This window comes from Monodelphis domestica, chromosome 1 (genome assembly GCF_027887165.1).
Source record: "Monodelphis domestica isolate mMonDom1 chromosome 1, mMonDom1.pri, whole genome shotgun sequence".
NCBI classification, from domain to species: domain Eukaryota; kingdom Metazoa; phylum Chordata; class Mammalia; order Didelphimorphia; family Didelphidae; genus Monodelphis; species Monodelphis domestica.
Window position 1 is genome coordinate 671,969,596 of NC_077227.1, and position 17,652 is coordinate 671,987,247.

At 36.0% G+C, this 17,652-nt stretch overlaps 1 protein-coding gene across 2 annotated transcripts in view; it reads right to left on the reverse strand.

Annotated features, from left to right (window-relative positions):
* Positions 1 to 2,988: 2,988 nt before the first annotated feature.
* The window catches only part of LOC100011118 (tetratricopeptide repeat protein 39B-like), a 30,375-nt gene continuing 15,711 nt past the window's right edge, over positions 2,989 to 17,652 (reverse strand). Inside the window, exons 2-3 of one of the 2 annotated variants that reach the window (XR_008911153.1) lie at positions 4,963 to 8,796; positions 2,989 to 3,396 (exon numbers count right to left, since the gene is read on the reverse strand). Coding sequence is in view for 1 of the 2 variants with exons in the window: in XM_001364774.4 (XP_001364811.2) it covers positions 6,920 to 8,758 (1,839 nt within the window). In the remaining variant the exon portion in view is untranslated. Of the gene's footprint in view, positions 3,397 to 4,962; positions 8,797 to 17,652 lie in introns of those variants that run through there. The other variant, XM_001364774.4, reaches the window with a different exon arrangement.

The following is a 17,652-nucleotide window of genomic DNA, read 5'->3' on the forward strand; positions in this document are numbered from 1 at the left end:
AAACTACAGCTGTGTGGAAACTTTGAAATGCAAACATAGTTGTGAGAAACATTAAAAATCTTCTCATTCTGAAAGATGGGTCTATTACTGCAATCTTCTCACCTTGGAATAACTCCTGTAGCCGGTTTCCTCCAATTGGTTGGTTCTTTGGAACTTCCATTTTAAGTAAGTGCTCTTCTTCGCTCCCAAAATTTTCAACTACTTTTAATATATTTTAAATATACCATTAGAAGGTAAGCTTCTTGAGGGCAAGAACTATATTTTTTGCTTGTATTTTTAGTTTCAGTGCTTAGCACAGTTCCTGGCATATTGAACCCTTAATAAATGTTTATTAACTTGGAAAAAAAGGAAAGAGAAGGGGAGTGAATAGGAAAATGTTCAGAATAGTATATAGTGTAGGGGGACCTCCTAAATTTGATAGATTCTCACCAAGAAGACATTAAAACCTAAAACCTAGAGCCTAGAACCAGACATTGGAATCACCACCACAAACTATTAAACCAAGATTTTTTAAAATAGTGAAACATTCAATCACATTGCTCTTACAAAGAACAGTATTAATTATAAAGTGAGAAAAGGGGTTCTCTTATGGAACTTATGGAAAACTTATGGAAGTTTTATAACGTTCCTATTAGTACAATAATATCTGTAATTTATATATAAGTATACATATTTGAATGGTGTGTCCCCAAAACTTTTTAGTTAGGAATTAAGTGATCAAAACATCTTGATCATTTTTCTAATTTTTATAGTATAATTAGAGTATATGTGTAAAAGGCAATATAGCATAATGGAAAAAGCAATGGACAAAAAGTCCTAAGATCTATGTATTTAGTGTAGCCCTATCACTAAATAATGCTGTGACTTTTGGCAAACCATTTAACTTCTCAGTTTCCTCATCTTTTGTAAAATGAAAGATTAGATGATCTTTAAAATCCCTTCCAATTCTCAAATCTGTGATTCTAAAACATACATTCATATCATTTAACAGTCTAGGGAAGTCTGTAAGAGCTAAAAAATGCACAGTAGGTAACACAATGTTGTTCATAGAAGGGAAAAAATAATACTATTGTTCACCATACCAAGCTACCATGAAGCCCAAGAAAACAGGATACTAAGGAGACTTCTGATTTAATTAAGTCTTTTGAGCTGGGATTTGGAATTCTATTTGGTTTTAGGGAATAATGCTAATGATCTGTCTTTTAGTGAATCTTGAAAAACTCAATAGGGTCCTCTACTGTGGGCACTAGGGTTAGTTGATAAAGAAGCCTTCCTATGATTCACAAAAACAGGATGATTGAATTGAATAAAATGATGAAAAAGCATTTATTATTATGCAAAGTATTATGCTGATCTCTGGTGATATAAATCCATAAGTAAAGATAGTTTTTGCTCTTGTCAACATGGAATCTAGAAGCCCCCAAACTTGTAGCCTAGAAAGATTTAGTGATTCCCCAGTTTACTTAGCTGGGAGGTAAAAGACTCAGGTTTGAGCCTGTTCCTGTGAGAATCCACAATCCGCTTCAGATGGGGCGACTCTTTGGCACAGTAGGTGGTACGTCAGTCTCTCAAGGTGAATGTCCTGAGTTGATTCTCGGAAGGAGGGTGTGATATCCTGGGAGATGCGTCCGAAGAGTAGAAGAGTCACTCGGCTTTGGCTTGGGCTTAGTCCCCATCTGAAGTGGATTGTGGATTCTCATAGGAACAGGCTCAAACTTGAGGCTTTCACCTCCCAGCTAAGTAAACTGGGGAATCACTAAATCTTTCTAGGCTACAAGTTTGGGGGCTTCTAGATTCCATGTTGACACTCTTAAGAAGTTCACATTCAAATGAGGGAAGACAGCACATAGAAGACATTTCAGCTTCCTGTCAAGTGGAAAGGCCCCACGATGCTTAGAGTACAGTGACAAAGCAAATGGTAAGGCATCTTCTTTGTCATTTCCACTGATAAAACCATGTTGAACCCAAGGACTTTGATGGCATTTTTTCCCAATCCTTATTGAAAAGGCAAGGGTGGCAGGACTCACAGAAATGGTTGCTTTATCACATCTTCACAGAAATTGCTTGCCAGCATACTGCCTTTTGGGAGCTAGGTCAGAAGCAGAGGGGCAACTAGGTAGCAGTGGATAAAGTGCTGGGCCTGGAGTCAGATTCATCTTTCTGAGTTTAAATCTGACTTCAGTTACTTCCTGGCTGTGTGACCTGGGGTAAATCACTTAACCCAGTTTGCCCCAGTTCCTCATCTGTAAAAGGCACTCAAGAACAAAATGGCAAACCACTCCAGTATCTTTGCCAAATGAAGTCATGAAGACTCAAATATGATTGAAATGACAGAAGCAAAACAAACGATCTAGGGGGTGCTGCCATTTCTAAGGCTTTTGGGCTTACCTGCCTATTGATGGAAGTTGGCCAATTATTGGTGTTGGTTTTCAAAAGGTTGAGTCCCTTTTCCCCACATTAATTGTTCCCCTTAATAATAGCAGCTGGAGCCAGGCTTAGAAGCAGGGAAGGTGGTCTCAGAGACAGTACTGTTAGGATTTAAATTCTCTTGAGACTTAATGTATATGTTATTTGTTAAATAATTTTCTTAAAAGGTTAGAGAAAGAAAAGGCATCTCCTTCCCTAGCTGCTATCTATACAAAGCCAGTTGCACCACCACACTATGTTCAAGTGCTCTCTCTGGTTTCAAGGCAAAAGAAGCCTACTTCCTCTTTCCCCAAGTCTGCTTTACATGATTCATAATGTCACTTTTCTGAGTCTGATTTGGCAGACTCCAGTTTCAGTTTGGATCAGAGGTAGGTCTTCCGGATACCAGAAGTCACATGAGACAAGAGGGATGTGTCTTCTCAGTGGGTACCACAGAGCCAGTAGCCACCCCCCCCCCATACCCTCCATCTTAAGTAGTTTATTGACAGATAAGCACAGGCTTTGTTCTTCAGTCAAAAGATGAGACTGAATGGCAACTTAATTCAGTCAGAGAATGGGCTATTTTCAAACAAAATAGGAAATTTCCCCCTTTTAATAAGGCCAATCTTAAAAGTACCAAGAAAAAGCATACAAGCTAGTGTTAATTTTTCATACCACCATCTCTAAGGCTCTTGGGGGGTAAGAATTCTAGACTTTCTCCATCAGTCTGAGGAGAATTGGTGGTTGAGTGATGGTATTTTACTTTCCTTGTCCATATTGCCTCCTGCCTCTCCCTCAGGGTGGCTTCCCACTGAAGGTATAGGTGACACCAGTTGGTGGGAATGGTTAGTTCCTTCTCCACAGGGATAGCTTCTCTGGATGATGGCTGCAGGACTGGGCTAGAAGCAGAATCCATGGTCTATAGGATGCTGCTAATCCTAAGGCTCTTGTTTCTACTTGCCAGTTGTTGGTATGATGAGTGTCTGTTATCTGGGTACATGGGTATAAATTTTCATAGATTTATGAAAACTTGTTCAAAGAAAACCATATAAAACCAAACAATTAAAGGAATGCTAATCACTAGGGGGTCAATTAAACGATGTATAACCCTATAAGAATTAATCACAAGAGACCCCGCCATTGTATTGAATTAATCAACTGGGAAGGAAATAGATAATTCAGTGGATTGAGAGCCAGGCCTGGAGATGAGAGGGCCTAGGTTCAAATCTGGCCTCAGACACTTCCTAGCTGTGCTGGGTAAGTCATTTATCCTTCATTGCCTAACTTTACCACTTTTCTGACCTGGAACCAATACATAGTATTGATTCTAAGTTGGAAAGTAAGGGTTTTGTTTTTGTTTTATTTTTTAAACTAAATTAAATGTGAATAAGTCTTGAATCAGTTTGAAAAAAATCACAAGAGTTTTAAGCCTAGATAAAGACAGATAATATATTTCCAATGTGAATACATTGGAAATATATTATGATTCATTAAAGATCAAGTCACTCCTCCTAAGTTTATATATGAAAACAAGCTAGTTTGGAGCTAGTGAGTCAAGTGGGAGAGGTCTCCAATACAGGAGCTAAGGATTCCAGAAACCCGAGAAGGAATTTATATTGTAAAGAGGATCTTCCTCTTGTCTGTCCTCTTCCCATTAATGATGTTACCATAGAAACTGAACTAGTAGAAGACAAAACATCCATCAGGAGTAGAGACTGACATGCCAAAGGCAACAGAGGGCATCCTCAGAAAGTCAACCTAGTATTCAGTGACAGAATTGACTAGATGAACTTCAAAAAGACTTGGTGGTCCCACTGCTGTTGGTAGCAGTGTCCCCTGGAGCTGGAATTAGCATCCCTGGGAAACAGTGACCAATGGCAATTCTGCATCCAAAGCCAAGAGACACACCAAGGATAAGCTAGACATATAAATGAAAGGCAGTTTCAGTATTGTACAAGTCTCATCAGAGAGCTCCAGCTTAGGGGTTCTTCAAGGGGACTCTTCAGGTAGAAAAGGGCTCGTAGTTACCACAATCTGGGTTTCCACTTTCCTGCACAGTAACTCTCTTAATTTGAACCTACCCTTCCCAGGGACCTGGTGTGGGCAAGGGGAGCAAGCACACCCCAGTTTGAGGGTATTGTGTCTGTAACAACTGTCTTTGTTGCACCACCTTTATTGGTTTTCCTCAAAATTAACCAATACTGACTGATAATCAGTGAGAAGCACATTGTCTGAAGCTGTTGAGTGGTAATACCCGACCTAGCCCCTCAGGTAGGGGTGTGCTGGAATCAGCTAAGAACCTACTCTAGAAAGCTGACTGTTTTTCAGTGTAAGCATTTACAACTTAGAAATTGGCAAACTCTATAAATCAATGCTATATGTACTGCTGGGCTGATTGTCTAGACTTAAGAAAGTGATAAAATATTAATAATACAGATTAAACTTTAAAAAGTATAAGCTTCCTCCCCACTCCCACCCCTGAACATTTACTAGTATACCCCTATCCTCAAGGTTTCCAAGTAGAAAGAACCCTGAGAGAATAGTGGGAGTAGCTACCTTCTGGGTACCTCACATGGCAGTGTGGGTGAGGCCTAGTGAGGAAAGCACTGGACTGGGAGTCAGGAGACCCAAATTTAAATATCATTTTTGCCACTGGTTAGGCAGGTGATCTTTGCAAATCATTGAGCCTTAGCTCCTCATCTGAAAAGCAAGAAAAATGTACCATGTGAGCCCTGAGATGTCAAAAATTATATTCCAATATTTCAGCACTAAATGATTTACTTTCATGCCTCTACTTCTGCAGTAAGTTAAAGAAATACCAAAAACTTCAACATTGACATATTTCATGCTTTTTTGGATAATGAATAACAAGCAAAATATAATACATTCTATAAATTTATTAATTTCTTCTCAAGGCATCAGCCTTTCTTTGTGTAGAGGTCATATTTCCCATAGCCTACAGCTTTGTTTTATAAATTCAATAGGTAACTATAGAGACATTATGTTATTTACTATTTCAAGACCCAGCTCAAGCATCACTTCTACTGGAAGCCTTTCTTAATCACCAATGGCTAGTGTCCTTCCTCCTAAACCACATTATATTTAATTACTTTGCAATATGCTTAGATACATGCTTGTTGTCTCTACTTTTAGAATGTGTACTCCTTACAAGAATGGACTGTTTCATTCTCTGCATCTATGTTCCAGCACCCAGGACAGGTACTCCACATACAAATGCTTCCTTCTTAACTAATGACTGACCTAAAATTTCTTTGCCTTCTCCCTGCCTATTTTGCATAGTATATATATGACTAGCAGTCAGACACAACTTGACCAGACACTGCAAAAAGTACCCATAGTCTTTTCTCTTAAAGAATTAAAATGATCTTCATCATAGGCTTAAAAAGGGAACATTTTAAAAATGTTTTTTCACAATCTTTTTTTTTAATTTTGAGTTCCAAATTCTTTCCAAATCCCTCCTCTACCCACTGAGAAGGCAAACAATATGAAGTATCCATTATACATGTGAAATCATGCAAAATATATTTCCATATTAGCCATGTAGCCAAAATAAAAAAAATAAAGTCAAGAAAAATAAAATGAAAAAACAAATAAACTTCAATCTGCACTCAGAGTTCATGGTTCTTTCTCTGGAGGTAGACAGCATTTTTCATCATGGAATTGTTTTGGATCATTGGTCACTGGAAAAGACCCTGCTGTTGGGAAAGATTAAAGGCAAAAGGAAAAGGGAATGGCAGAGGATGAGATGGAAACAATGAACATGAACTTGGAAAGACTTGGTAGAGGATAGAAGGGCCTGGTATACTATGGTCCACAGGGTCACAAAGAGTTGGACACGACTGAACCACTGAATGACAAGGAGCCAATCAAATTACTCCACAATGCTCAGACTTAAGCAATCAGTGAGGAATGAATGAAGATGCTAAGGGTGTAGAGCCAGATGGTGGTGGTGGTTGTTCAGTACTTTCAGTCCTCTTCAACTCCTGGTGACCCTGTGGATCATATTGTCCATGGGGTTTTCTTTGCAAAGATACCAGTTGTTTTCCATTTCCTTTCCCAATGGATTAAGGCAAACAGAGGTTAAGTGATGTGCTCAGGGTCACTCAGCTAGGTCTGAGAACAGATTTGAATTTAAGTCTTCCTGATTTCAGGCCCAGTGCTCTGTCCACTGAACCACCCACCTAGGGCCAGGAGATATCCTCAGTCCTTTAAACAATGATCTCATCCCTTTAATCTCCCCAGATCCATATTCTTCATTTTATTATTGAAGAATATGTCAATCCTTTTGCAAAATTGAATCTACAAAGCATTTGATAGCTATTGAAAACAGGTGACTATGATGATGGCAACTACTATACTTACTATTCAACTTCTAGCAACTACCTATTCCTCAATTTCTTCCACACAGAACTAATTTTTCTATTTGTTAATGGTATCTTGTTTATTTTAGACATTACATTTAGGTGAAATAAGACCACCATTTATTTTTAAATCATTTTTTTTTAGTCATTTGCTGAAGGGCTAAATGAACCCTAAACTGTAACCTGGTCTCCATGGAAAAGTTTTTAAAGTTTTTAATGAGGTTTATGGATTTTATTGCTGCATTCTTTTCTCCTCGTAGATATTGTAGTAATCCCAGTTCGTAGTATGCATATGGCACCAAATATGTATCATATTTGATTACTTTTTCATTTTGAATAACACGATGAAAGTATAGTTCAGCTCTCCAGTATTTGCATAGGAATTTAAGGCATAGACCTTTTAGTAAATACATCAAACACATGTCTTCTAGTTGATATTCTTTGTTTGGAGTTTTCTGCAAAACTTCCTCTTCTTTATCAATTAGGTCTAGCCAGAGTGCAATGAGGTCTCGTCTTTTTTTCATAATTCGGAAACCACTCCAGATATACATAAGCTCCAGAACAGGTTGTGCTCTATTCCAGGCGGTGATAGAACTGTAGCGTTGGGACTTCAGAATAGCAAAGGTTTCCACTGGGAGAAAATGCCCTAACACTTTTATTTTTAGGCTTTCTACGTTTAAGAACAAAGACTTTATATCCTCACCTGTTGATTTCACAAATTCATCAGGAAGCATGGTCAAAATGACAGCTTTGCTGTATGTATAGGAAGCTCTGGACCACTTACTTTGTTGACAGAGTAGCTCTGCATAGTGGTAAGCAGAATACCATTCCTGCTGGATAATGAAGCACCACATAAGTTCCCAGTAACAGAAGTGATGAAGCTGCTTCCATTCATTTTGTAAAAAAATGCACTGTTGAAATTTTAACTCTGCAGAGTCAAAATTTCCTTTCAGCATGCTTAAGCGTCCATAGAAAAAGCCAAGGAAGACACACTTTGGAAACTTCTTGAGATAACTTAAAAGGAGATTTTCGATATCATGCTTGTATTTCTTATCAGTACCAAAACTTACAGCAACATAAAAGTAATAAATCAACAAGGCTAACAGACATATGATGTTGTTAATACTGGAAGATGATGCACCTTCATAGAGTAAAGCGAGACCTAATTCCAAACTGGTAGTATAACCAACAAAATTAAAAAGTGGAAGGATCTTAGGTGGTAAAAGTGCTGCTAACAAATTGAATGTTCCAATTCCAAATTTTATTTCTCCAGCAAAATGTTTCTGGGTTTCACTGTAATAGTTTGGTAAATGCAATAATAGCTCTTGACAGTCTTTATAGATTTGGTAACTTAGTCCAAAACTGATTCCAGCTTTAAGAAAACCAAACAGAGTTTCATTTTTCAAAAGTGCTACTGCTGCTTTCAGGGATAAACTTTGAGCATAGCAGAGTTCTGCATGAATTTCTTCTTCCTTAAGCACAGTTATTTCATGTTTGTAAATTAGACGAGACATTGAATTCATCACTGAGCTTTTTCTTCTGAAGCTGTTACAAGTTGTCAAAACTTCCTTAATTGTGGTATTTGCCATATCTATATCTTTCTCATTAAAAGTCAGGAAGGCCCGAAGAACCAAAATAGTGCCATAGATAATGGCATGATACATGCTTTTATGAGACAATGGATGAAGGGAATCCAAGGCTTCTGAGAATTTATTACTTAGAAATAAATATAATCCTGTTGTGCTTTCTTCTATTGATTGGGAAAGATCAATTGTTGTTGGTATTGGAATTTCTTCAAAGGCATCTTCAAAGTGGTCGTCGTCCTCATTTTCTATTTCCTTTTTAGGAAATACCATATTTGCTTTCCACAATGGAGAGAAAATAGAGTGTATACAGGGTGCAATGATATAATTGAAAGGAAGGTTGCATCCGTTTTCCTGTACGGTGAAAAAGTAACCAATGTGTCTCATACAGGGTTCAGGCCAATACTGAAATCTTCAAGTTGTTTCTGTTGCAATAAAAACAGAACTTTTAAAAACAAGAATTCAGATAGTTGGATAATGCAATATGACTGACACGTTTATAAGAGAAGAGTCAAAAAAGGGCATCACACAGATACATAGGAAAGTGGGGCTAGAGACAACCAGCTACAGGGAAGAAAAGAGATAACAGACATGAAGACAAGACACCGAGGCAAAGGGAATTTTGTGTCGTTTTAGTTCATATAAATTGCTTTTGTTAGATCTTATTATTCACTTGGGCTGTAGGTTTCATAATATTATCAGCTATGATCACTGTCCTTTGAAAACAACCTAACTATTCTGTGCCTAAGGGATAAAGGAAACAGGGAGACTATAAAAGATGAAAGAGAAATTAAGAAAGAAAGAGGAGCAGAGTCAGGAAAAACAAGGGAAGAGAAAGAATCAATAAAAAAGGAGTGGTCAGCAGTGTTAAATGCTATGGAAAGACTACTAAATGAAGACTAAGATAACTAGGAGAGTATGAAGGACCGTAAGTGGAGATGATCTTCAGAAAAAATGTGGAAATGAAATAATTTACAAGGACTTGAGAGAGTGGTAAGGAAGTGGCAATAGTTAAATAAATTATAAAGTAAAGACTATTTTTTTAGAAGAATTAGTTAATGTCAAACAAACATGTATAAAGTGCCAACTATGGGCACTCTGGTAGTTCCTTGGGGGAACAAAGAAGGAAGTTTCTGCCTATATATATCCATCAAGCTGAGAGAAACTATACTCTAAGATGTAGTTGTAAAGATGTCCCAAACAAAAATTCCATCCAGAAATCAACAAGTCCTCAGATGTCTATATACCAGGAGTTCTTCACTTATTTTTGTGTGGACTCCTTTGGATGTCTGATGAAGCCTATAAAACCCTTCTCAGAATTTTTTTTTTAATTCAAAATGAAAGAAATGCTAATTTTCAGTTAGTGGATAGTGAAAATATGTTCATTTTTTCCTATTCAAGTTCATAGATCTCTTGAAATCTAATCTATCCATCAACCCTTGGGCTAAAAATCCATTCATTATACACAAAAAGATAGATGAAAATCAGAATGATGTGTAGAACCTGTGGCAAATAGAGAAATTTGACATAGATATTATTAAGCCCATGATTAAAATAGGACTCTGGAATAACATGACTTATTAAAAAAAACAACAACAACAAAGATAAAGATGTAAGTGGGGCTTGGGGTGTCACATTGTTATAGAAAATATATTTATATGAAAAAATACAAGAACTAGAGTGTAGAAGCACAGTGGAAAGCATTGGTTGAGGACAACTGAAGGCAAAAATTGAAGCTTTATCTGTTATCTGCAAAGAAAGAGGAAATAAAGAAGTTTGGTAAATTGATTAAACAAGCTTGGCAGAAAATATTATTTAGCAGAGATAGAATATTTCATTTATTCAGACATCTACCAAAGCCCAGTCTGCCCAAAGTAGAAGAGTTAATAAATTTACTGATTTGCCTTAATATAATTTTATCCTTCAAAAGGCGGAGGGGGGGGGGGGTCACTCTGAGTCTCTGCCTATGTATATACAAAGTCGAGTTATTATCACTCCTGGGCTGTCATGAGCTGTGAACTAGTTAATTTTTATTTTTGCTACAACTTTGAAACTGTGAACTTGAGGCCTATGTCAGAAAAAAAAGACCACATGATTTGGGATAATGAAGATCAGACAAAGAAAAACTTTATACCTCCAAAAAATGTTGAGCTTTGCCCAGAGAATTCACACTTTGTCCTGGCTTACCTAACTGCTCCTGACAAATCAGTGGGAATGCCTACTACTTACTCAAATAACTACAATTTTTTCAGTATTTCAGTTGATTTATGATTTCAACTACTCCCTAAAATTATAGTTTATAATTCTCATTCTCTATGACTTAAATTTTTTCTTATTTTTATTATAACTTTAAAAAATGATTATTTTTTAATATGTTCTTCTTCTCTCCCCTATTCAATGGGTCAGCCCTTCTAATAATATAAAAAGAGAAAAACATAGTTCAACAAGACTAATCAACATAACCATTGTCCTATCTCTTTAAGAAGGGAGGACTGTGATTTTCTCAGATTTTCTTCCAATGCCAAATTTGGTAATTATAATTACATAGGATTCAGGTTTTTGTCTTATTCTTTCCATTTACATTGCTGAAGTCATTGTATATATGTGTAAGGAGGTTTGCCTGTAAATACCCGGATTGCCTAACTTTGAGTTCCCTATCAGAAAGGTAGAAGTAGCTTCCTTTGATTAGTTATGTGGGCAGAACAGGTTGCTTCTTGCTCTGCCCTGTAAACCTTAAAATTTCTTAGACTTATGAATGTTGGAAATTTCCCCATTGGGAATTTTCATACTTGAAAATATCTCCTACTGATAGTAAGAACTCTTATGGAATATGAAACTCCTTGGCATGGGAGGATCCTTCTCCTCCCTACTTAAGACTACTTTAGGACAGAAACCTTTTGCTAAACAATGGAAAGGGCTTTGACCTATGCTTAAGCATAGAACAGGAAGTTCTTTGAGTCATGATTGATTTTAGAATTGATACAATAGAGATACTTGGAATGACAGAACCAGGTCTTGGAACTTCCAATCTCCACCCTACTCAGAGTAACAGGATTTAGGAAGGGCTGTAGCAAAGATCAAGATTTAATTATTTGAGAATATGACTTTCAACAGACATGTGCAAAGGAAACAGACCTCTGGGCGGTCCTGGGTTAAGCTAGAGCCACCATTGGCACAGGGGAGACATCAACAGTGATTGGTAGATGTGAGAACTGAGGGGAGGGGACTTAGATGGTTTCCTTAAAGATAGCGGGGTCTGAGGACAAGAGGAGAGAGGTTTGGCTCTGAGAGGTGTTTGCTCTGAAGGAGTCTGAGAGGAGAGAGGTCCTGGAGGGAGAGCTCCTGGAGAGATCTGAGAGGAGGGCTTGCTCTGAAGGAGGCTGGAGGTGGAGGCCCCTGAGACGGTTTCTCCATTTTGGTCACGTGAGTGATAGGGACTGATCTCTTTTCTTTGCCTCAGCTATCTAAGGCTTGGGCCTTTGGCCCAGCCTAAGCAGAGGGGGTATTAAGCCCTATTCCCTTCTCTCCCCTTTCTCTCTCTCTCTCTCTCTCTCCCTCTCTCTCTCTATCTCTAATAACTTTCTTCCTCCTGTTTGTAATTAAAAACTCCATAAAAGGTTGACTGCTGACTTGAGTTTTCATTTAGGAATTACATAGCTGAATTCCTTGGCGACCTTAAATTAATATATATCAGTCTTTTAAAGTGATTTCCATATCACAGCCCTTAAAAATGCCAGAAAAATTTATCTCTAAATGCATACATCAATAAAATAGAGAAAGAGCAGATCAATGAATTGGGCATGCAGCCAAAACCCAAACAAACAAACTAGAAAAAGAACAAAATTTAAAACTCCAACCAAATACCAAATTGGAAATCTTGAAAAATCAAAGGAGAGGTTAATAAATTTGAAAGTAAGAAAACCTCCCAGCTTTTGGGACCAAAATCCACTATTTGATAAAAACTGCTGGGAAAATTGGAAGACAGTATAGGAGAGATTGGGTTTGGATCAACATATCACACCCTACACCAAGATAAACTCAGAATGGGTGAAAGATCTGAATATAAAGAAGGAAACTATAAGCAAATTAGGTGAACACAGAATAGTATGCATGTCAGGTCTTTGGGAAAGTAAAGACTTTAAAACCAAGCAAGAGCTAGAAAAAAACCACAAAATGTAAAACCAATAATTTTGATTACATCAAATTAAAAAGTTTTTGGACAAACAAAACTAATGCATCCAAAATTAGAATGGTAGTAACAAATTGGGAAACAATCTTCATAACAAAAACCTCAGACAAAGGTCTAATTACCTACATTTATAAAGAACTAAACCAATTGTACAAAAAATCAAGCCATTCTCCAATTGATAAATGGACAAGGGACAGGAATAGGCAATTTTCAGTTAAAGAAATCAAAACTATTAATAAGCACATGAAAAAATGTTCTAAATCTCTTATAATCAGAGAGATGCAAATCAAAAACAACTCTGAGGTATCATCTCACACCTAGCAGATTGGCTAACATGACAGCAATGGAAAGTAATGAATGCTGGAGGGGATGTGGCAAAGTTGGGACATTAATGCATTGGTAGTGGAGTTGTGAATTGATCCAACCATTCTGGAGGGCAATTTGGAACTATGCTCAAAGGGCGCTAAAAGAATGTCTGCCTTTTGATCCAGCCATAGCACTGCTGGGTTTGTACCCCAAAGAGATAATAAGGAAAAAAATGTACAATAATATTCATAACTGAGCTCTTTGTAGTGGCAAAAAATTGGAAAATGAGGGGATGCCCTTGGATTGGAGAATGGCTGAACAAATTGTGGTATATGTTGGTGATGAAATACTATTGTGCTCAAAGGAATAATAAAGTAGAGGAATTCCATGGGAACTGGAACAACCTCCAGGAATTGAAGCAGAGTGAAAGAAGCAGAACCAGGAGAACATTGTACACAGAGACTGATACCCTGTGGTACAACTGAATATAATGGACTTCTCCATTAGTGGCAATGCAGTGATCCTGAACAACTTGGAGAAATCTATGAGAAAAACCACTATTCATATTCAGAGGAAAATCTGCGGGAGTAGAAACACAGAAGAAAAACAGCTGCTTGAATATATGGGTGGAGGGGATATGGTTGGGGATGTAGACTCTAAATGAACATCCTAGTACAAACATTAACAACATGGAAATAGGTTCTGATCAAGGACAGAAGCAAAATGAAATTGCATGTCGGCTGCGGGAAGGGTGGGTGGAGGGGAGGGAGGGAAATAATGTGATTATTGCAACCAAGGAATAATGTTCTAAATTGACTAAATAAATTAATTTAAAAAAGAAAGTAAGAAAACCATTGACTTAATAAATAAGATGAGGAGCTGGTTAAAAGCATAATAAACCATTGGTTATTTGATTTAAAAAAACCAAATTACTATTATCAAAAATGAAAAAAATTAATTCACGACCAACAAAAAGGAAATTAAGGTAACTATTAGGAACTCCTTTGCCAAATTATGTGCCAATAACTAACAATCTAAGTGAAATTGATGAATATTTACAAAAATATAAATTGCCCAGATTAACAAAAGAGGAAGTAGAATACTGAAATAACTCTGTCTCAGAAAAAAGGAATTGAACAAACCATTAATGAACTCTGTAAGAAAAAAATCTTCAGGACCAGATGAATTATTTATATATATATATATTTATATATATATATATATATATATATATATATATATATATAATTTGGAAAAAGTGGGAAAAGTCCTACTAAATTCCTTTTACAACACAAGTATGATACTAAATATCAAAACCATGGAAGAGCAAAACAAAGAAAGCTATAGACCAATTTCCCTAATGAATATTGACCCCAAAAGTTAAAACAAAATACTAGCAAAAAGATTATAGCAATCTATCACAATGATAATACACTATGATCAGGTGGGATTCATTCAAAGAAGGCAGGAATTGTTCAATATTAGGAAAACTATCAGTATAATTGACTATATCAATAACAAAACCAATAGAAATCATATGATTATCTCAATGGATACAGAATAAGCTTTTAACAAAATACACCACCTATTCCTATTAAAAACACTAGAGAGTATAGGAATAAGTGGAGCTTTCCTTAAAATGATTAGTATCTATCTAAACCTATCAATAAATATTATCTATAGAAGATCAGGGCTAAAGCAAGGATGCCCACATCACCATTACTATCTAGTATTGTACTAGAAATGCTATCTATAGCAATAAGAGAAGAAAAAGTCATTTGGAGCATTTTTTCACATGACTACAGATAGCTTTGATTTCTTTGTCAGAAAACTGCCTGTTCAGATCCTTTGACCATTTATCAATTGGGGAATAACTTGTATTCTTATAAATTTGACTCAGATTTTATATATTTGAGAAATGAGGTCTTTGTCAGAGACACATGCTATAAAAACCTTCCCCTTCAGTTTTCTTTTTTTCCTTCCAATCTTGGTTGCATTGGTTTGTGTATTCAAACCAAAAATGTTTTTTTTTAATGTAAACAAAATTATCCATTTTCTATCTTTTAATGCTCTTTTTCTCTTCTTTAGTCATAAATTCTTCCCTTATCCATAGATATAAGTAAAATATTCCATGCTTCACTAGTTTGCTTATGGTAGTACCCTTTATTTTTAAATTATGTAGTCATTTTGATCTCATCTCAGTTTACGAGTATGAAATGTTGATCTATACCTAGTTTCTGCCATATTGTTTTCCAGTTTTTGTCAACTAGTGAATTCTTGTCCTCAAAGCTTGGATCTTTGGGGTTATTAAACATTAAATTACTTAAATAATTTTCTACTATGTATTGTGTATCTAATCTATTCCATTGATCTATTACTCTATTTTTTATCCAGTACCAGATTGTTTTGATGATTACTGCTTTATAGTACAGTTTGAGATCCAGTATAACTAGACCACCTTCCTTCACATTCTTTTTCATTAATTTCCTTGATATTCTTGGCCTTTTGTTCTTCTGGATAAATTTTGTTTTTATTTTTTCTAGCTCTATGAAATAAATTTTTGGCAATATTGTATGTCACTTTTAGGACACTATGATTTAGAGAGAATTGTCATTTTTATTGCATTTGACTCTGCCTCTCCATGATCAATTAATCAATGCCTTTTCAGTTGTTTAGATCTGACTTAGTGAGAGAAATGTTTTATAATTATGTTCATATACTTGCTAGGTTTGTCTTGGCAAATAGACCCCAGGTATTTTATATTGTCTACTCATTTTAAATGGAATCTCTCTGTCTCTGTCTCTGTCTCTGTCTCTGTCTCTGTCTCTGTCTTTCTCTCTCTCTCTCTCTCTCTCTCTCTCTCTCTCTCTCTCTCTCTCTCTCTCTCTCTCTCCCTCCCTCCCCCCCCCTCTCTCTCTGTCTTGCTGCTGGATTTTGTTGGTAATATATAGAAATGCTAATGATTTATGAGGGTTATATCCTGTATTTATATATATATATTTTATATCCTGTAACTCTGCTAAAGTTGCTTATTTCAATAACTGTTTTGGTTGATACTCTAGTATACCATCATATCATCTACAAAGAGTGATAGTTTTGTTTCCTCATTGATCTCCTTGGGATATATGCTTTCAGTGGGATCTCTGGACTAAAGAGCATGGGCATTTCAGTTACTATTTAAATCATACTACCAAATTACTTTACAGGAAGATGGGAGAGCTCCACTAATAATGTATTAGTTTGACTTCTCTGAATCCCTCAAACATCAAATATTTCTATTATCTATTAGCTTTGCCAACTTATTGAGTATAAGGCACAGTAAGTACTTCAGAGTTATGATTTGCAGTTTCTTATTAGAAATTAAACGCAAACTTTCATATGGTTGTTTGCAATTTTTCTTTTAAGAACTATTTGTTTACACACTTTTACCTTTTCTGAGATTCTTGTGTATATCTTCCCATAAAATACATTGGTATTGTTATCTCCCTAGTTCTTGGGACTGATTCTTAATGCAGCCCAAGATGACATTAGCTTTTTGATTGCTATATACTATATACTATATACTACATGCTTATACATATTGGTCTTGTATTATACTAAATCCACAGATTATAGAATCACAAATTTAGAGCTAAAAGAGAACTCTGAGGTCATCTAGCCCAAACCTCTCATCTTACAGAGGGGGAAACTATGAAATAGAACAGTGAAATAATCTGGCCCAGGTCAGAAAGGCAATATGAAATTAGTAGGGTTGATTTCTAGTTCCTTTGACTTTAAGCCTTACAATTTTTTTTTTTAATTTTGGTCTAGAACCATGATTTCATTTGTATAAGAAATTTCCTAGTAAGGAATTCCTTCTATCATCTTTTTTGGACAAAATTCCATCTTGCCACATTTCCTCACTGTGTATTTGAGTTTATTAAGTTTAATCTTACTAGATTTGGCCTAATATTATAGCCTATCAAGATATTTTTAGATCCTGGCTATCATTAAATGAGCTAACTATCCCATTTCATTTTTTGTTTAAGTATTGAATAAGTATGCCATTTACAAATTATCCAAACAATTGACAAAATTGTTCAACAGCAGATTGTTTTGTTCGACTGAAGATTTCATTCTAAATTGACAGTGAACCATTAATGATTATTGTTTGGTTTTGACTGTTCAATCAGTTCTGGATCAGCTTAATTGTACTATTGTCTTACCTATACCTCTCAGTTCTGGCCACAATAATATGACCCTTTATCAAATGCTTTGCTAAAATATAGGCAAATTGGGGCAGCTAGGTAGCTCAGTGGATAGACAGGCTAGAAATGAGGGATCCTGGGTTCAAATTTGACCTCAAACACTTTCTAGCTGTGTGACCCTGGACAAGTCACTTAACTTGTTGTCTAGCCCTTACTGTTCTGCTTTGGAACCAATACTTAGTATCAATTCTAAGACAGAAGGTAAGGGTTTTAAAAGATAAATTAAATATAGGTAAATTGTATCTGCATTATTTACTAGCCTAAAAACAACTCTGTCCAAGAAGGAAATGAGGGTAGTTTGGCAAACCTATTTTTAATGAGGTAATGTCTCTTTACAATCACCAATTACTTTTGTAAATTTTTGCTAATCATCTGTTATTATTATTCAGAATTTTGCCTGGAATCAAAGTAAAAAACACTAGCTTATTGTTTATAGATTCCATTATTTTCCCTTTTTTGAAAATGGAAACATTTGTGTGTTCCCAATCTTGTTCAACCATAATTGTTCAAAGATCACAGACTAACTCAGCAATCACAAC